This window comes from Scyliorhinus torazame, chromosome 8, assembly GCF_047496885.1.
Source record: "Scyliorhinus torazame isolate Kashiwa2021f chromosome 8, sScyTor2.1, whole genome shotgun sequence".
NCBI lineage: Eukaryota > Metazoa > Chordata > Chondrichthyes > Carcharhiniformes > Scyliorhinidae > Scyliorhinus > Scyliorhinus torazame.
This window is the reverse complement of record NC_092714.1, coordinates 121,300,862-121,321,315: the sequence shown is the minus strand read 5'-3', so window position 1 is coordinate 121,321,315 and position 20,454 is coordinate 121,300,862. Positions and strand designations below refer to the sequence as shown.

The window sequence follows — 20,454 nt, the reverse complement described above, 5'->3', positions numbered from 1 at the left end:
AATCATTCTCATTGATCTTTTCCGCGCCCTCTCTATAGCCTTCACATCTTTCCTAAAGTGTGGTGCCCAAAATGAATGCAATATTCCAGTTGAGGCCAAACTTGTGTTTCATGCAGGTTCATCATAACTTTTGTTTTTAATATTAACTCCTGTATGCGTTTTAACTCTCTTTTAACCTGTTCTGTTACCTTCATTGATTTGTGCACATATACATCCTGTTCCCTCTGTTCCTGTGCACTCTTTAGAACTGTGCCCTTTATGGTCTTTCCCCATTCATCACCTACCAAAACAAATCATTTCACACTCCTCTGCATTAAATTTAATCTGCCACTTATCTGCTCATTCCACCAACCTATGTCCTTTTAAAATTCACCATTATCCTCCTCACAGTTCACAATATTTCCACGATTCGTGACACCTGCTGATTTTGAAATTGTGCCTGTTTACCAAATTCTAGGTCATTGATATATGTCAAAAAGAGCACAGTTTTAGCATCAATCCCTGGAGAACCCCACTGTAATACTTCTTCCAGTTTGAGGAAAAACCGTTCACCACTACCCTATTGCTCAGCCAATTCTGCATCCATCTTGCTGCTGTCCTTTTATTCCATGATCCTTGATCAAAAGTCTGTAATGTGACATTTTATCAAATGTCATTTGCAAGTCCACAGTCTGACATTTTTTGGCGATCCAATAAGACTTGCACAGTTCAAATAGTATCCAATCAACCAGTTTATATTTGGAGATAGATTTTTTTAAAAACAATTGCAAAACAATGACAGAAAATGTCAGCGACCATTTCTAGAAGAACCTTTCTGAAAATCTCCTGCTCTGAAGGAAATCACAAAAGTAGAAGCATCTACCTGCAATGTTGAAGAGACTCTGCATCATTATTCTTCACCAGCAGAGTACTGCTCCTTGCCTTCAAACAAAAGCTTAAGTGAACAAATGGGAAACTTCACATTTACAGCCCTTCTTGTTCGCTCGATTTCTTTGCCCTGTCTCTGAAACGCCTCTGAAACCGGTGTGCCTAATGCAAAAATATTCAGTTGCTTTTTTACATGTTCAATTAATTGCCACTGGGGCAATGGCCAGACGAGAGAGCTTTTCCAAGAAACTAACTCACTTTGACAAGCAAAGTAAATTTCATACTGAAGAAATGACTGCCATTAATTCTTTGCAGGTACTTTGCAGAATAGTTTTATTATCTTCCTGAATTTCAATTTTCCTGACACCTTGGAAACGTGAACCACATGTTTGTATAAAACAAAACTCTCATACTAAATACAAAAGAGAACTGGAATAAAGAGCATGGTGAAAAAATGTCCTTTAGTAGATCTTTAAAGAAAGTACAACATTATAGTATTCAGAAGGGACAAGAAATTGGCAATGCATCACCATATAATTACAACTAGAGTAATTTCTCCCACAGACTGACAAAAGACTGCTGTATAATATTTGGAACAATTTGGATCTAATGCAAATCTATAACTCAACTGTGCATATTCTATTAAAGTTACACATTGACCTTTTTAATGGATTACCAATGTATCTGTGAAGTGATTTAATCATTTATTTTGAACTATCACTGTAATTTAGAGCTCATATATGCAGATACCTCAAACTAAGTATTAGTGCCTTTGGTCAAAAATTAGAGAATTGTTGAAGACAATTTGACTTAGCATGAGGAGTCTAGGCATTCTTGATATTAATTCTATTGTGTTTCTGTGATTTAAAAAATTCTCAGAGCTATTCACATGGTTTAGTGACCAGAAAATATTGTATTTTAAAATTATAGGTTAGAGAAAACATTCTACGAATGACAATGGAATATGTTGACCATGTTGGATTTTGAAGAGTGCCGAACTATACGTGCTGCTGTAGTTATTAGATGATATTTCTGATATATTGAGATCGCTCTTCATGTATGATCCAGATTTTGAATATGTGCAAATGTCCTATTTCTTTCCCTCTGTTTATCATTGAATAGTGAACGACTGATTTACTGGATTACACGTTTGGTCTGCACACATCCAAAGCCCTGCCACTAACTTTGCTCACATTGTGGAAAGAGCAATTAATCATTAAAGGAGATTGTATGCATCATTTTAAGGAATGGAATTAACCCAAAGACGAGGCAAATTGCGGATGCTTCTGAGTTTAAATTATGATTGTGTGCCCACAACACCCCTTCCTCCCCCTTCACAAAATAGTTACCCTCTTTACACAACTGAATGTTGGGACAGAATTGGTATCTTCCACTGAAAAAAATAAAGCAAGCCACACCCCACAAATCACGATATAAATCAGATATAGAAAATTAACTAGTAGCGCTGATCTTGAAAGAGAAAGTGTAAAGATAAGTGTGTACTCCATGCTAATATTTGGCCCACATGCATAAACTAATATACACATGTGAATATACATGTGGACTCCATCAACCAGAAATTATAACTACCTTTGAGCTTCTGCCTTCAAAGGAAACGATCATAAATCACAATAGTCGTTATTGATTAAGAAGTTATTCGTCATCTCGAGCCCTACTCCTCTGCAAGAGACTGAAATATGAAATGTTGATGCCACATGCCGAATGTTACCTTCTCCACACGCTCTATCTCACAAACACACGGGCATAACATATCATCTATTGTGGTCCCCTCCCTTGTCCCACCATTGATTATGGGAACGAACAACGGGCAGGTTATCACAAGATAAATGAAAGGGGGGCCATGTAAATGTATCTGACATAATCAAGAAGACAAATGACAGTCTAAGGTAACATCCGTCTTGAAGGATCATCTTTTTAGTATGAAATCATTTGGTTTATCTGCTTCTTCATGCCTACTGTGGGGCATGTGCGGAATGGGGAGTTAGAGAGGAGGATAGATTGCCTAGGAACGCCTTTCACACCAGTAATTCATTATTGAATTCTCGGTATCCAGATTTAATTACCTCAATGTGTTCCCCCAGGTAATAAACTCTTTGGTTACCAGTGGTCCGAAGAGATATCGATTTCTGGGGTAACACGGCACTGATCGGGCAGAGCGAGAGCATTGGCTCGCAGTACTCATAGGACCCTGTTGATGGTGTATTAATATTCCAAAGAGCACCTCAGTGTTCATCAGGTGGAACACTAGCTGTAAGCGTTCACATGTGCATCACACTGTCTACCTTATAAACAAACTGCAACAACAAGCGATCACTGCCCCCCCCCGCACACACACCCCCCATCCTGCAAAATGCTGCCCTCCATCCAAACACATTTAATGTTTGCTTATAGTAGTGAGATTTTTTTTTTTAAACACGGTTTCCCGACATAATCCTACTTTAGCTTTACCGCCGGTTATATAATTCGGGACACACACACACCAGAAACTCGCTGCATTATTAAAGGAGAAACGGGTGTCAACACCATCAGCGGGCCTCAGAAAGGACACATCCCTCAGGTAAATTGCACAGGAATGGCACATGACTCATTTTAGTGTTCGCATCAATGATCCTGATTCTCGGCACTCCATTGTAGTGTGTGGAGCAGACGGAAATTGTACAACATACTTGGAAACCGGGCACTGCCTTCTAATATACACTTTTAAAAAACATTCTGAAGACGTTAGGGATTCGTCCTGTAGTCCCCATGTGTAAAATCCGAGTGAAAGTTGCTGCACTTCAGCCGAAGTTGGCAAATATGTGTTTAGCAAAGTGTGTCAAGACAGCGGTTATGCCTTTCACACAGATAGGATTCCTCACTGAATTCAGGGGGCACTTGAGTTCCCACTACAGAGAAACACGATCTGACTCCTCCTGGCTGCAGCGATATTGGCCTAACGCCCCTTTTACCTTTAAAATTTGGTCTGATTCTGGCGTCGTATCCTGATGTCCTTCCCATCAATTTGTCCAGAAAATCTGAAGGGGACATGGCCTGCGAGGCCGGTTTGGCTGGAGACCTAGAATCATGCTCCTTGGAGAGAGCTAACCTAAAGGAAATACAACCCCAGCGTTAGGAAGATGTGCGCTGTGCATTCGCTTCGAGTACACGAGACTTGGCGCTGGATTGTACAAGGATCGTCAAGGCAGTCAGTCTGAATGGAGATGTCTGGGGCGCCCTCAACATTTTAGTAAGGAGGGTCAAATGCGCCCGGCACAAAACCATCCTCATTCTTTCTTCAATCGCAGCATTTTTTTCCCAATGACTAATGTCAGGGTCTGGCTTCAGGGAACGATACATATCAAACATGATCGCAATCCAGACAGGATTCATTTCACTGAAAGCCATGTTACCAAAGCTCTTGGAAGCAACAGGAATGCATAACAAGTCGCCCACTAAGAGAGCTCAGCGATCAGACCACCCTCAAAAAACAAACACAAATGAAAACTTAACACTCGTTGTCAGAGTTATAATAGTTTAGGTGAGAAAACCGTGTATAATTTACACATTTTGCTAACAGGTTAAACCAATCTCAAACCCAAACGTCAAGAATGTAATTATCTGAAAGAAAATTGCCCGGGTGTCTGAAAACACTAACATAGCTTCACATTGGCGAAAATGAGACAGAATTTCAACAACTTCTGCCACCACCTCCTTAAGCTTCGTGTGTTGGCGTTTAAAAGGAATGTTTTTGCACCCCCCCCCCACCCCCCCTCACACTCCCACTTGAGATTTTTTTTTTAAAGCAGCAAAATTAGGGGCGAGCTTTTACGTGGAAGTGTCCTCGCGTTTAAAGGCATCAGCTACTAGTGTGTTTACAATATATCACCAGGCTCCGATCCGGCACATCGGTTGGGCTTGCTTTGCCTCACTACGATGCATCGCCCAGGAAAACCAGGACACATTGGAAGTAATACTGCGTGCTGTGCAATTCCCCGTTGTTCCAGCCGCCGACCTCGCTTATGCTAATAACGTGCACAAAACGGCAAGACAATCCATGCACCGTTTCCACACACCCTTCCCAACAAGCAAATGGCAAGCCGTACCTGAAGTTGCTTGTTTCCAAGATGCATGCAAAGAACGTTGTCAGGATATTCACAGCTGCTCGATTCATTCCGCCAAACTCTTATCTTTCTATCTGTCTGGTAACGCGGGCAATGTTCTGGAAAGAAAGTCCCTCCCCAACAACCCCCCCCCCCCCCACCCCACTCCCCAACCCCCCCTCCTCCTCCTCCTCCAGAAAACGAATGAAGAATCGGTTAATCGTGTGAGGAACTCAGATCCAAGTGGCAGAAAGTAGCTCTGTCTCGAAGCAGGCGGGGAAGGAACAATACAGGGCATCAGTCCTCAGTATCATTGTTCAGTGGGAGAGCTGGAGACTGAGCTGCTGCAGCGGAGAGTGAAGAGCGTCAGAAATGGCATATTTTCCCAAAGCACCTCTGTAAACACGGCGTCAGGGAACGGGAGGAATCAAACTTCATGTTCCGGCAAACGGGTGAGCGTCGGCTTGCCCACCGTGCAGCCGCAGCAGCAGCATCGGGTGGAAAGGGTGCGAAGGGGTGGCTGGGGAAGAAGCTCTGATCCAGGGGAGAGCAGAGAGTGAGATCTACCCTCAGCACCACTGGTACATTTCAGCGCCACTGGTACATTTCAGCACTTGGACAGCTCCCCTCGGGGGGGGGGGGGGGGGGGGGCACTCCCAGCAGCGCGCATGCTCCACAAGCCCCCTTTTAAAGGGACGTGACCGGGCTGTTAAAGGGGCTCCTGACGAGGGGATGGGCAAGTCACATCGCTCGTGCAAACCCAACCGCGACCAGCATTTGTAAACGGTCGAAATCCTTTCTCCTCCCCCTCTTGCCCGCTCAAAAAGAAAGCAGCGTGCCCAACCCATTGTGAATGCCCGGTGCTCTTCCCCATCAGGGCGGACATGTGCAGCATCCGCCGTGCTGGCAATTTCGACATGTCAAATCCATCGGGTGAAATCAGCAGCTTATTTGTCTCCCCCCCCCCCCCCCCCCATGATGAAGCTGTTGCCCTGTTATTCCTACACATTTCACCCGGAAAATGTGCTCCCCATGTGTTTGTCCAGCTGGTAAAGGACTGGAGCAGCGGAGTTACCATCGAGGTGAGGACTATGAAGAAACGGCAGTAATGTATTGGACTAAAGTGGCCGCGTCTTGCACCTTGCATGGTACAATCTGTACAAAAATCAGGCAGTCTGTCTGATGATCTTGAAGAGCTAACTTGTTGAGGCACATGAGAAGGTTACAGTCCGTTCAAATTTCCGACCGAATTTGTTATGAATTTAGTAGCGACATTACGGGCATCGTGCTATTTAATCAGTTGGACGATGGGGTGTCCCATGGCTTTTTCACGGTGTAACATTTACCTAAACCCGTTTCCACTGTGACGCTTTGTGTTACTGTCTCACTTTCTAATTTTCTACCTACAACCAAATATATATTTACAGCGGCGGCAGTGTTCATTGTTCTCCTGTCTGACATTTTATTTCTCCAACGATAAACTAAAATATCTTTATATAAACGAAACGCTAACTAAATACCTCAGAAACTCAGGTTTGTGGGAGTATTACAGACTTGTGGAGTCTAAGGTACTTTCTGCCGAGTTATGTTTAATTACTGCCCAGGCAGCAGTGCTGCAAGTTCACGGGAAAGGCTATTGGATTTGCCACATAAATCAAAGTCTCTAATCGCAGATAATGTGCATTATTGAAATCTATCAACTCGATTATGGATTCTACATACTCTAATACCCTTTAATTAATGTCATTCTAGTTTCGCATCAAATGCTGTCGATAGTAGAGACAAAGATCACGAAGATCAAGTCACATTCACACCACACAAGGACCAAGCAAAGACCATCTCCAACGAGAGAGAATGTAACCATCACTCGGTGACAATCGATGGCATCATCACTGAATCTCCCACTATCAATGTCATGGGTGTTACCACTCACCAGGAACTGAACTGGACTAGCCATAGAAATGCTTTGGCTCCAAGAACAGGTCAGAGGCTAGGAATCCCGCAGCGAGTAACTCACTCACTGACTCGCCTACTTACAAGCGGTTTGAAACTTTGGCAGATATTTCAGCCCTTATACTCAACTTCCTTCTTCTCAGCTGTTCAATTACCAAGGTTGCTTTCTTTAACTTTCTGAAAGATCACCACCTTATCTCTTGCCTCACCCCATACTGTTGCCAAGACCCTTTTCTATGCAATTGTGATGTGAAGGCTTTATTTCTCCTCGTATGACCCCCCTGGGCTAGTGGATGGTCAATTCCAGTCCCACTTGGCCAGCAGTCAGAATAGAATTGGAATTAATAAATCATTCTTAGAAAAACACCCAAAGTCTTTGGCCCTTGGCTGCCAATAACTAAAGTCACCAGGTTTGTAAATTGAAACACAATTAATTTTATTAAGAACAATAACTATGATTAAATATGCAGCAAATACAACAGGTTAACTATTGTCTAATTCTGACCCCCCCCCCCCCCCCCCCCACACACACACACTTAAACCCGCTGCACCCTCTACACACTCAAGACAGGCAAACACTGGGGGGGGCAAGAGGGATATAAAATAATAAGTAAAAGGACACGTGTCTTTCTTTCAGATACTGGTCTTCTAACAGACCTTCCTTCAATTTAAACTTTCAGTTTGAAGTTTCTGCCTTCAGTCTGTAATGATTTTTACTGTAGATTCATTCAGGTCTCTGCAGTTTCAGAAATACAGCAGCCATTCAGCTTTTCTGTAGATGAACCAGAGAGAGAGAGAGAGAGCACGTCCTTTCCTCTGAGAATCCAGGAATCAACTGTCCTTCCTTGATTCTCTGAAAAAATCATCACACTCGGGTAAGATCCAGCCACTGCCTGTTACCAGGCAGAATACGTCCTTTTGGCCAATTAATTGGCCACCAGCCAACCAATTTAACCGAGTCCCATCGATCTCACGGGTGCCAAAGTGTCTGAGTTCTGCTGTCCGAAGGCTAAAACAGTGTTCTCTTTTGTAACTATTAAGTTCCTCACTTCCCCTGTTCGACTTAAAGATATATGTCCATTGAGCATCTATGGGTCAAAATGATAACAGCAAAAATAAAGAAATGGGAAATAAGGAAAAACAGTAAGGGCCCTTACACTCCATTGATTGTTCTGTGTTGTCGCACCATCGATCAGCACATTGCAGCCTGCATCCTCACCTATGCAAAATCAGCATGAAATGCAGTCCAACAGCAACATTCTCTCCCAAACCAACTTAGCCAGCACTGAGGCAGTAGTCACTCAAAACCAGCTCTTCTGGGTGGAACATGGCATTTGAATGTCTGACACCAGACATCCCAAGGTAAATTGCAACTCGGTCATGGTAAGAGACTCCCAGGAGGACAAGGATATCCTCAGAGCATCCCTGAAGAGATCAAACATACTCGTCGACTCATGGGGAGACCCTGGCTTGTGACCGAGCAAAATGGAGAAGCCAATTTGTAAAAGCACCAAACGCATTGGGTGGGATTCTCCTGAATCACTGCGATGGCCCGACGCCAACGTAAAAAACAGCACGAACCACTCCGGCGTCGGGCTGGCCGGAAGTTGCGGAATCCTCCGCACTTCCAGGGGCTAGGCCGGCACCAGAGGAGTTGGCCGGTGCCGAAGGGCCAGCGCGAGTTAGCGCATGCGCAGAACCACCGGCGTGGTTCCACACATGCGCAGACCGGCCGGCATATTCTAATGCATGCGCAGGGGGGTGTCTTCTCCGTGCCGGCCATGGCAAAGCCCTACATGGGCCGGTGCGGAAGGAAGACGTGCCCCCACAACATAGGCCCGCCCGCAGATCGGTGGGCCCCGATCGCGGGCCAGGCCACCGTGGAGGCCCCCCCCCCTCCCCGCCCAGGCCGGATCCCCCCCGTGCCCCCCCCGAGGGCCGAACCAGCAGGGTCCCGCCACGTGGGACCATGTCCAATTCACGCCAGCAGGACTAGCCAGAAACCGACGGCCGCTCGGCCCATCAGGGCCTGGAGAATTGCTGGGGTGCTGCTACCAATAGCCCCCGACCGGTGTGGCGTGATCCCCGCCCCCGCCCAAAAACTGGCGCCGGAGAATACGGCAGCTGGTGTCGGAGAGGTGGAGCGGGATTCATGCCACCCCCTGGGGATTCTCCAACCCGATGGGAGGTCGGAGAATCCCGCCCATTGTCTCTGCATTCACAGTTATGTTTCCCAAAGTTTAGATATCAGAGGGAGACCACAGACATCCAAATAACACACCTACCCAACTCTTCAAGTACCATGTGCCCCACATGTGGCAGAATCTGCAGACTGCACATTGGATTTATCAGCCATCTCAAATCCCATTGAACTAGAATGGAAGCAAACCATCATTGATCCAGAAGGACTGCTAAAGCAGAAGACTTTTCCTCATGTCTATCTATATCAGCTTCACTGGCTCTCACATACAAATTATTTCGAGATTATTCTTGCCTTAAAATCCCTTAATGTTGGTGTGTAACCTTACCTCAACAGCCTCCTTCAGGTATCTGTCTGCACATATCCTCTGATCATTTTTGGCCACCTGTCATTTGGGACAATCTTTCCATCTTGCCACTTCCCTCCTGGCTCTTAGAAGTCTCCTGAAGAGCACTTTTTCTGTGTTTTCAGTTCCCAAGCTTCAGCATCCCTTTCCCCCTCTGGTGCACATTTTACTTACTTCTCTACCTGTAAAGCCTATTTTATTGTTCTTGTGGAGTGCTAAGAAATGTGAATTTTTGTAAATGTAGCCAAATAAATGCGGCACATTAGCACAGTGGTTAGCACTGTTGCTTCACAGCACCAAGGTCCCAGGTTCAATTCCCGGCTTGGGTCACTGTGCGGAGTTTGCAAGTTCTCCCTGTGTCGGCGTGGGTTTTCTCGGGGTGCTCCGGTTTCTTCCCAGAAGTCCCGAAAGACGTGCTTGTAAGATGAATTGGACATTCTGAATTCTCCCTCAGTGTACCTGAACAGGCACCGGTGTGTGGCGACTAGGGGATTTTCACTGTAACTTCATTGCAGTGTTAATGTGAGCCTACTTGTGACAAAAATAAAGAGTATTATTATAAGTCATAAATGAATGAATTAAAATGAATAAATATCAGCAGAGGTGTCTGATCTATGTTTCAAGCCTGGGAGCTTAACTAAGGGGACTCCATGACTGTTCTTCTTAATGCACCCCAGAAGATGCACATTCAGCTAGCTGCATGGTATGCACTGTCAGTGCTGGGCTAGCTTGCCCTTTTCCTCTCGCGAAAAGAGACTCCAGAAGAATACCTCTTAAAGGATGACAATTCGTCCGCGGAGGCATCATCATGCACTCCATTTTTGTTCAAGCACGGCACAGAGATTGAAACCTCAGGTGGGTTAATGAATACATTACAGAGGTCTGCATGTGGTGAAGCAACTAACATGAGGCAACAGGTACTGGTGGCAGGGAGAGTTCAAGAGAGGGGAGGGCTGGGGATTCTCTTTGATCTCATGGCCAGAACTGAGGTCCGGACTTAAGGTGCCCAACCAAGGAAATAAAATTGAATGTGCCACACAAATGTTTATACAGGAGGTTTATACAGGAGCAATCGAAGGCCTACTAAGCGGTTTCAGAGTAAGGAGTCCACTTCCAGCTTGGGTAGCAGCATCGCCATTCTGAAGCCTATCTTGGAGACTGCGGCTAGATCCAGGGATGCCTGAGCCAGATCATCATATCAGAAGTCAATGTTACCAGCCTTTGTAACTTTGATGGAGTTCAAATAGTTGCCAAACCGCCTTTGAAGAGATTGATTGACTGAACATGCAGCTCCATGGGTATGGCAGAGGAGCTGCAAGATTGAAACATGTTTTCTTTCTTCAGGACGTAAGCCAAACTGTTTCCTCACTACCCTTTCAGCCAATACCTGCCGGATGGGCCAGACTGCCTGGTAATAGCTAAAGTACTGCACTCTGCAGCCAGGTCCTCAACGGTTTGGGCATCCAGAAGTCACCAGTCATGGGCATCTCAAGGGCTCCAACATAAGCAGCAACAGCCTTCCACCAGCATTGCTGAAGTTACTGGACAGTCCCTCCACATGACAGCCCAGCTCAGGCATTCTTCACAACTGCCCCCCTTTCAGGGTTTCAATATTGTCTCCCAAGATTCCCTTCACCTGGATACCCGGATCTGCACTCAACCATCAAATCATAAACTTAACTTTAGCTCTTTGGCCATGCACAACAGAACACTATTTCTGCAAACGAGTGCCTTCACCCCAACAACCTGCAGTACAGAGTCACCAACCTTCTGCTTCCTCCTTCTGCTCATTAGGGCTTCTACACCTTCTTTGATCACCAGGGCTTCTCCTGATCCCACTTCAATTGCCAGGCCTTCTCCTTAACCCTCTTCATTTAATGTCTGCTGGCTGCAGAAGCCTCTTTTTTACTTCTTTCTTTTTCCTTATCTTGGACCTCTTCCTTCCCTGTTCCCTGTCTAAAACTCTTCTTTTGGGACCTCTACCTGTACCCTCTCCCTTTGATAGTTCTTCCTGTTCTCTTGCCTGGGAATTTTAACTTCAATAGTGCTCCACTCCCATTCACTTGACCAAGGTTGACACACAATTTTTTCTTTATGTACAGATGGCTGGGCCTAAAGAACATAAAAATGCAGACCTGCGCATATGCAGCCCAGCCCCGGCCTGCACACCTGTAGAAACCTTTGGGTCCATCGGGACTTTGAGTTCATTACCTCCCGCTCCGTGAGCTAAGGTAACTTCCTTAACAGTCCTAGATTAAATGATAACCTTTGCTTCTTACTAAAATCTTATGGCTGGGTTTCTGGTGCCTTGATACTACATGCATGCAGTCTATAATGCCCTGGACAAAGGGAAGACAATCACTGCTGCGCATCGCATTTTGGCTGTTGGCATGCAAGGCAAATGTGTTGCATTTGTTGGCCCAGGCAAATAGGGCTTTGGTGATACGCTAAACTGTGCATTGGGAGACAAGAGTGCTATCCCCCGTAACAGTGGAGAAAGGGTTAAAATGTTTCAGGGCAGCATTAGTCACTGGCAATAAATCTGGACCAGTAGGCAACAAGTCCTGTTGAATCGAACAGCCAAGAACCTGCCTAGTGAATTGCAGGCTCATGATGCTGTGTTCCACGGACATATCTAGAAAAGTGGCCTATGGACTAGGCTTCTGCAAGCAGCTCCCCTCACCTTCTGTCTTCTAACAGACTCAAATGCTGCTTGCCCTCAATGCTGAGGCTGCCACTTCTCTTCCTCCATCCAATAGAATGAAGCAAAATTGGCACCCAATATAAGCTGTAGCAGTATAATCAGGATGAATAATGCTAAAAGGAAATATAAACAAGCAATGTGCAGGCTTCAGTAACCCTTGGAAATCCATTGAGCACAATAGCTCACAGATCCTGAGCTAAATGCCCGCACTTGGACATCCCATGTTTAACTTTTTAATCCTTACTCTCCCACGCACATTGCATGGGTGTTAATATTGATGTAATTGTATAAGATGTGGTCCAAAATGGTCATTTCATGATCCAGGGAAAAAGTAGAAGGAGCAAACAAACTTATATTTCCTCCATATTTTGATTAGGGATGGTCATAAATTAGTTTCCATGTCAACTTGAATGTTACTAGTTCTGTGTTGATGAAAAAGATCAAAATTGGATCATGTTTTCAACATGCAAGTCCCTTTTAAGAAAATCCCTCTGTTCCCTCAGTATGCTTGCTAATAAGGGCACTTCAAGGTGTAAGTACAAAGCCATAAAGATCAGGATGTTACAGGCTCAATTCCAGAACTGTGCTGAGTGGACTGATCTTAGCTGAGCTACAATTACTACAAACCAAACTAGAAAAGAAAAAATCAGCCAGAGTGTCTGCTGTGTTAAATATACAGAGGGTCCGATTGGGAAGTTTGAATTTGTATGTTGTTGTAAATGGGATTTGATATAATGTCCTTAAAGCTCTTGACGCTTGATAACAACAATGCCGGTACATCAAGCCAGGAGCACATATAAGAAATTGTGAAACCCCTCTATCAATCTGTGGGTATTGATAATAATAATATTATTATTAATTAAATGGCAGATCTTTACTGCTTTGGAACATCCCGTCCTCTGTACTAACAAATGAATGATTGTAATCTATGTATTAAGCATATTTTAATATTTTAAAATTGTGTCATACTGTTTGGTCCAAAAGATGGACAGATTGAACCTTTGTTGAAATGAACTCTAGTTCAACATTTATATCTGTAATGGTATTCTCACAAATCCCAAGAAAAAGTACAAGGTCACGTTGTTAGCACCAAGATAACCCACAAGAAAGATAAACGGTCTCGACCGCCATCCGCGCCGTCCCATTTTATCAGTGGTATGAAGTTGGCTGTACATCGAATGACAGAACAAGTTAATAGCTTCCTGAAAAAATGCTATTACTGGTACTTTGTGAATAATGCTGCTGTATAAAGACATGTGTACTCGCCAATTGTCAGAAAATAGCTGTGAGGTACTTAAGCATTCACTGCAAACCATGTGAATACAACATTTTTATTTTTATTTTTTTAAATAAAATTTCCAATTAAGGGGCAATTTATCATGGCCAATCCACCTACCCTGCACACCTTTGGTTTTGGGGGTGAGACCCATGCAGACTTGGGGAGAACGTGCAAACTCCACATGGCAGTGATTTGGGGCCGCGATCAAACTCAGGTCCTCAGCACCTTGAGGCAGCAGTGCTAACCACTGCGCCACTGTGCTGCCCCATGTGAATACAAAAATGACTGCAAGAAAGGGTGGAGTTAAAATCTTAACTTCAATTTTCTGTCCATTTAGGGAACAGCAAATAGTCATGCTTTGCAATAAACATTTGTATAAATGACACATGGTCAACCATATCATTATCGTTTATTATTGCATTCCATAGATTACAGATATGTTGTATAAATATAATCTAGTTCAAAATTTTTTAGTGTGATTCAATATAAATGAAGTGATTAAAATGCACCTTCAAGTTAGGAATGTGCTAGTGTAAGGAAGTTAAATACATGCCTTGATCAGTGTACAACAGGCACACAAGTGGGGGGTTCCCTTCATAATGGCGATAGACTCCAGAGCTCCCTGGGTGAAAAAAGGTAATAGAAATTAAGCTAAGGAAAAAAAGTATGCTTATAACAGGTGTCAGTTAGAAAATACCATTGAGAACCAAGAGGAATACAGAATGTTCAGTGGGGGGGGGGAGGTGAAAAAGCACATACAAGAAGCAAAGAGGGATTATGAAAAAAGACTGGCAGCCAACATAACGGGGAATCCCAAAGTCTTCTATAAGCATATAAATAGTAAAAGAAGAGTAGGACCGATTCGGGACCTAAAAGGGAATATACATGTGGAGGTTGGGGGCATGCATGAGGTATTAAATTAAATCTTTGCATCTATCTTTACCAAGGAGGTAGATGCTACCCAGGTGACAGACAAGGGAACACTGTCCCTAAAAGGGTCAGCAGTGTTTGCTTTAATCAATGTTGATGCAGGAAAAGGAGTTTGTCCCTGTGTCTATTCAGAAGGTGAGGCTTTGCTTTATTCAACAGTGTCTGTTGATGTCGGGGTTGTAGGAAAGGTCAGGCCATGACTTTATGGGGTTGAACCTGGATTTTCTGCAGGCCCCGATTCCATTCTTCCAGCCAGCAACTGGTCTGCATGACTCCTCCAGACAACGTAATCTCTGGTCTGGACAGTATAAGAGACAGGTCCAATCTGTGCAAGGATTGTGGCAAGCACCTATTTCTCTCCTGTGGAGTAATTCTTAGCAAAAACTCCTTGTCCTTGGTGGAAAGCTCTCTGCTTTGCCTTGCTTTCTCACCATTTCATTTGTGCTTGCTGTTGTACAATCTCTTTAATTTTCAGAAGTTTCAACAGTTTCTATAGTTTTCAGAAGATCGAACACGGAACATAATCATCTTTTCATCATTAGTAATGCAGGAAAGATCTTGGTCATGGAATGTGTAATATTCCTACACACCAGAAGGAACATAAGACATTTGATCAGTGAATCTTGTTCCCTGGTTTCCCTCAAGGTTTGTTTCACAGTTTGGATGAAACATTTCTGAGAATGTGTGTCTCCTCACTTGTTTAGATGTGATTGGTGTGTTGCCTAAGTAGAAGATATTTCCATTTGAGCAGTCTGATTAACTACCTGGCAGTGCTAATCTTGAAAGTCCATCCTCATTACCACATAGACCCGACTGTTGGTAGTGTTTTGGATGCCTGGTGGCTAAGAGAGGGGCAGCACAGTGGCGCAGTGGTTAGAACTGCTGCCTCACGGCACCGAGGTCCTAAGTTCGATCCTGGCTCTGGGTCACTGTCCATGTGGAGTTTACACATTCTCCCTGTGTTTGCGTGGGTTTCGCCCCCACATTCCCAAGATGCGCAGGGTAGGTGGATTGGCCACGCTAAATTGCCCTTAATTGGAAAAAATGAATTGGGTACTCTAAATTTTTTTTTTTATAAAACAGTGGCTAATGGACTAGATCAGAGCCGCAACGTTTTTAAGCTTTAAGGCAGTGCGGGAAGATCGATAATATAAGGAGTGATAATATAAGAAATTTTATAGACAAACTTTATCGAAACAAAAGAAAAGAAAACAACATTTCAAATTTTAAACCTCAACCCTAACAATAACAGATTACATGCAGTCTTTTAACCTTAACTCACTAGTTCCATTAAACACCACTTTAACAGAACATGCAGCTCTCAGGCCACTTACACAGAAAGACAAAGGCTATACTTGCATTTATGAAGCAACTTTTCTTCTGTAAGGGAAATTCTTACAGTACCATTTTCCAAAGCCTGCCTCGGTGGCAACTTTCATGACCTTGGTTGCTTTCCAAAGCCTTCTCCTCTCTCTATTCAAAACATAATTATTTTTCTCTCTTTCTAAGCCCTACCCAGCCCCTCAATCAAAGGTTCTCTGGGATTTCCAGACTTGACTCATCATTATCTTGGCTGTTGGATGGCCCACTCCCTTTTATACAAAATAACAGAGCCATGCTCCCCACGGTAGGCTATTGCAAAAAATACGGAGGCTGGGGATTGAGGGTGATTTAGAGATGTGGATCAGAAATTGGCTAGCTGAAAGAAGACAGAGGGTGGTGGTTGATGGGAAATATTCAGAATGGAGTACAGTCACAAGTGGAGTACCACAAGGATCTGTTCTGGGGCCGTTGCTGTTTGTCATTTTTATCAATGACCTAGAGGAAGGCGCAGAAGGGTGGGTGAGTAAATTTGCAGACGATACTAAAGTCGGTGGTGTTGTCGATAGTGTGGAAGGATGTAGCAGGTTACAGAGGGATATAGATAAGCTGCAGAGCTGGGCTGAGAGGTGGCAAATGGAGTTTAATGTAGAGAAGTGTGAGGTGATTCACTTTGGAAGGAATAACAGGAATGCGGAATATTTGGCTAATGGTAAAGTTCTTGAAAGTGTGGATGAGCAGAGGGATCTAGGTGTCCATGTACATAGATCCCTGAAAGTTGCCACCCAGGTTGATAGGGTTGTGAAGAAGGCCTATGGAGTGTTGGCCTTTATTGGTAGAGGGATTGAGTTCCGGAGTCGGGAGGTCATGTTGCAGCTGTACAGAACTCTGGTCCGGCCGCATTTGGAGTATTGCGTACAGTTCTGGTCACCGCATTATAGGAAGGACGTGGAGGCTTTGGAGCGGGTGCAGAGGAGATTTACCAGGATGTTGCCTGGTATGGAGGGAAAATCTTATGAGGAAAGGCTGACGGACTTGAGGTTGTTTTCGTTGGAGAGAAGAAGGTTAAGAGGAGACTTAATAGAGGCATACAAAATGATCAGGGGGTTGGATAGGGTGGACAGTGAGAGCCTTCTCCCGCGGATGGATATGGCTGGCACGAGGGGACATAACTTTAAACTGAGGGGTAATAGATATAGGACAGAGGTCAGAGGTAGGTTCTTTACGCAAAGAGTAGTGAGGCCGTGGAATGCCCTACCTGCTACAGTAGTGAACTCGCCAACATTGAGGGCATTTAAAAGTTTATTGGATAAACATATGGATGATAATGGCATAGTGTAGGTTAGATGGCTTTTGTTTCGGTGCAACATCGTGGGCCGAAGGGCCTGTACTGCGCTGTATTGTTCTATGTTCTATGTTCTATGCTATTGATATGCAACTAACCTCCCACCGACGAACAAAGAGGCCATCAGACTCCATAATGGGCTAATGGCTGGTCAGACAGAAATGTCCTGAAGGTGTGGCCGTATCCTTCTGACCCCATGTTTTTTTCCCCTCAGTCTATTTAACCGCTAAATTGTCTGCTACACATTGGTTCTCATTTCTGGACCCAAGTATCTAATATCTCCCTTGCGTAACAGTAGTTAATGGTCTAAGTATGTGCAGACAAAAGTAATACCCATTTTTGCATTCTACCTATGGTAAGTGATGGAATTCCAGTCTGTGGTCCAAAAATGGTAGTTAATGGACGATCATCCGTCAACAATGTGAACTTTCACCCGTACGGGAAGTGATGGAATTTCTTTACTCCAAAAATGATCCCGAATGCCTCCCCTTCAATCTTGACATAGTTACTTTCAGCTTTGCTCAAGATTCGAGAAGCAAAAGCAATGGATTTTTCTTCACCCAATGTCATGATGTGCTCCTGCACAATGAGGAGATGCATCGTAAGTTAACTGTAAGGTTAACGTAGTATCAAATTTTGTGAAAACTTCAGATTTAAGTAACACTTGATGGTTTGCACAAAAGCATTATTGCATCGATCCGACCACTTCCACTTCTTTGTTCTGCCACAAGAGTTTATGTAATGGTTCCAGAATTGTTTGCCAAGTTTGGGACAAATCTTCCATAGTAGTTCAACAATCCAGGAAGGAACATAACTGGTTAATATTTTGAGGTGAAGAAGCCTCTGTCATTGGGTTTACCCATGAAGGAGTTTTGTGATTGATTGATTTATTGTCACATGTACCGAAGTACAGTGAAAAGTATTTTTCTGCAGCCAAGGGAACGTGCACAGTATTTACGTAGCAGACAAAAAGAATAATCAACAGAGTACATTGACAAATAGTACATCGAAAAATCGTGATTGGTTACAGTGCAGAACAAGTGCCAAACAAAGCAAATACATGAGCAGGAGCAGCATAGGGTGTGGTGAATAGTGTTCTTCCAGGTAACAGATCAGTCACAGGGGGAGAGTCGTTGAGAAGTCTAGTAGCTGTGGGGATTAAGCTGTGCCTATGTCTGGCTGTGCGGGTCTTCAGACCTCTTTATCTTCTGCCTGATGGAAGGGTCTTAAAGAGGGCAAAGGCTGGGTGTGAGGGGTCTCTGACAATGCTGTCTGCCTTCCTGAGGCAGAGGGAGACCAGTGACATAAATCACATGTCCCAAATATTCAATGGTGGATTGGAAGAACCCACACTTGACCTTATGGTATCTCAGACCATAGTCCTCCAATCTCTGCAAAGTGGCATCCAGATTTTGAAAGTGCTCCTCTTCATCTCTTCCAGTGACTAGGATGGCAGCCAGACAGCACTGGACTCTGCTCAGTCCATTCATGATTTGCTCTTTGAAACAATGCAGGAGCTGATGTGATACCAAACAGCAATCTTCTGTACCAAAACAAGTCTCTGTGTGTCACAATTGCTAGAGGTTCCTGTGACATCTTGTCCACATTCATCTGTAAGTAATCTTGGCTCACATCAATTTGCTGAAATGTTCGCCTACTGCCAATCCCACAAACAAATCATTAATGTGAAGGAATAGGTAATGTTCAGCACATAACACTGGATTTATGGTGTCATTGAAGAAACCACAAATCCTTACAGATCATTTTTTTTGATACTGGAACTATCAGCCTGGCCCATTCACTGATACTGACAGGTTCCAAGACTCCAGACTTCACAAGTTTCTCTAAATTAGCCTTCACCTTTGGCCAAAAGGCAAATGGTACATACCATGCCTTCAAGCACTTTGCTTGGCTTCCTTCTTTTATTTTCAGCTTAACTGTAAAATCTTTCATGCTCCCTAATTCCCCATCGAACACAAGTGTGTTTCTTTAAAATTTTCACGATCCGGATTGTTTAAATACTGTCTTGGTTTGTTCTTGCTTCATATTGATACTTGGAGCTTGCTTTATCTTCCTTCAGAATTGCTCCACAGCTTCAACCCATTTCTTTACACTAACATTAAGCAACAGAACATCGTGGCTTTGCACATCGGTAAGAAGTACGAATCTCAAGATTTTGGAGTGTTGATTCGGCAGCTATTTTGTATGTTGGAACAGGTTTTCAAAGTGCTGTTCACAGCCCATAGGTGGGTCTCGGGCAGGTGTCAGAAAGGTTGTGAAGTTAAGGGTCACGGTGTTCTGCATCCATCACCTGCTAACGCAAAGTTTCCAATGTCAGCATTCAGAAGCCTGCAGGGTAACCCCTGCCTAAAATATCAATTCAGTCCTCTAGAGGGAGCAAATATTTGATGGATTTCCTGCATGCCTTGTGCACCCCCCCCCCCCCCCCCCCAACCCAGCACCACCATCCCCTTCCCGGTGGTGGCTTCACTTTGAAAACCGTGTATGGTGTGTGTGTGTGTGTGTGTCACGGGCATCTTGGCACTGCAAGGGACCTAAGGGAGGCCATGCCCATGAAAGGAGGGTGGAGGAGGATATGAAGGGGAGGGGGGGGGGGGCGCAGGTAACCTCCTCTGGGAGGTTGGGGGGGGGGATGATAAAGGGATGTGGGACTCCTGAAGAGTGGGGCCCTCAGGGGATTCTAGAGATCCTAGAGTAGTCTGTCCTCACTTGGGATGTGTGGGGTATGCCCATGTGCATGGAAGATGACATTGTCCATGGGTGAGCGGGGGACGGGACGGGACAGGGGGGGGAGACGATGACGATGACGACCCATAAGCTCACTTTCAAAATGGTGGCTGTTCTCTGAGTTCAGCCCCCCAATGCTGACAAAAATTAAATGTGGGCTAAACCAGTGATCAGCTCCCCAGGGCCCAGAAAAGTGACTGAAAGTGTCGTTAGATAGCAGTGGGGAACTCGTCGACAAAACCTGCCACAAATAACACTTAGAAACTTTTCCGTTAAATCGCGCCCAAAGTCTCCATGCAGAAAAATAGCTTAAAAATCCTCTGCAGATCTTCTTGCAGTGTGGTTGCTGCTGAGGGGCCAGAAGCATGTGTGTCAGTGAAGCCATGGTGGCACCTTCAATGAGATGGGATTGGCTGCCATGCCAGCAAGAGCTACATTATTGGAGACAACAGCTCCATAAAGTGACTAGAATGGCATGTCTTCTGTTGGGGAGACATGAGCACATCAGAATGCCAAAATTAAATATCAGAAAATAATGAACATCTGAGAAAACTTTTTTCAATGTCCATTTTTTCTGATTAATGACGACCAGAACAGTTAGTTTGCCAGTTGTCTGTGGGACAGTTTTAATGCTGTGAGCATTCATCAACATTGATTAACCT

General features: G+C 44.3%; 1 protein-coding gene and 1 long non-coding RNA gene across 7 annotated transcripts in view; one reads left to right on the top strand and one right to left on the bottom strand.

Annotated features, from left to right (window-relative positions):
* glra2 (glycine receptor, alpha 2) overlaps window positions 1–5,126 on the bottom strand; it is a 298,279-nt gene extending 293,153 nt beyond the window's left edge. For 2 of the 6 annotated variants that reach the window (XM_072514116.1, XM_072514117.1), the window contains exons 1-2: window positions 4,971–5,126; window positions 3,837–3,973 (exon numbers count right to left, since the gene is read on the bottom strand). In XM_072514116.1, coding sequence (XP_072370217.1) covers window positions 3,837–3,973; window positions 4,971–5,038 — 205 coding nt within the window. In that variant the 5' untranslated portion in view covers window positions 5,039–5,126. Of the gene's footprint in view, window positions 1–3,836; window positions 3,980–4,970 lie in introns of those variants that run through there. The other 4 variants (XM_072514122.1, XM_072514123.1, XM_072514121.1 and 1 more) reach the window with 3 other exon arrangements.
* Window positions 5,127–5,665: 539 nt separating this feature from the next.
* On the top strand, window positions 5,666–10,063 carry LOC140428084 (uncharacterized). The gene is made up of 2 exons (XR_011948698.1): window positions 5,666–6,049; window positions 6,720–10,063. It is a non-coding gene; the product is annotated as an uncharacterized lncRNA (long non-coding RNA).
* The last annotated feature ends 10,391 nt before the right edge of the window (window positions 10,064–20,454 follow it).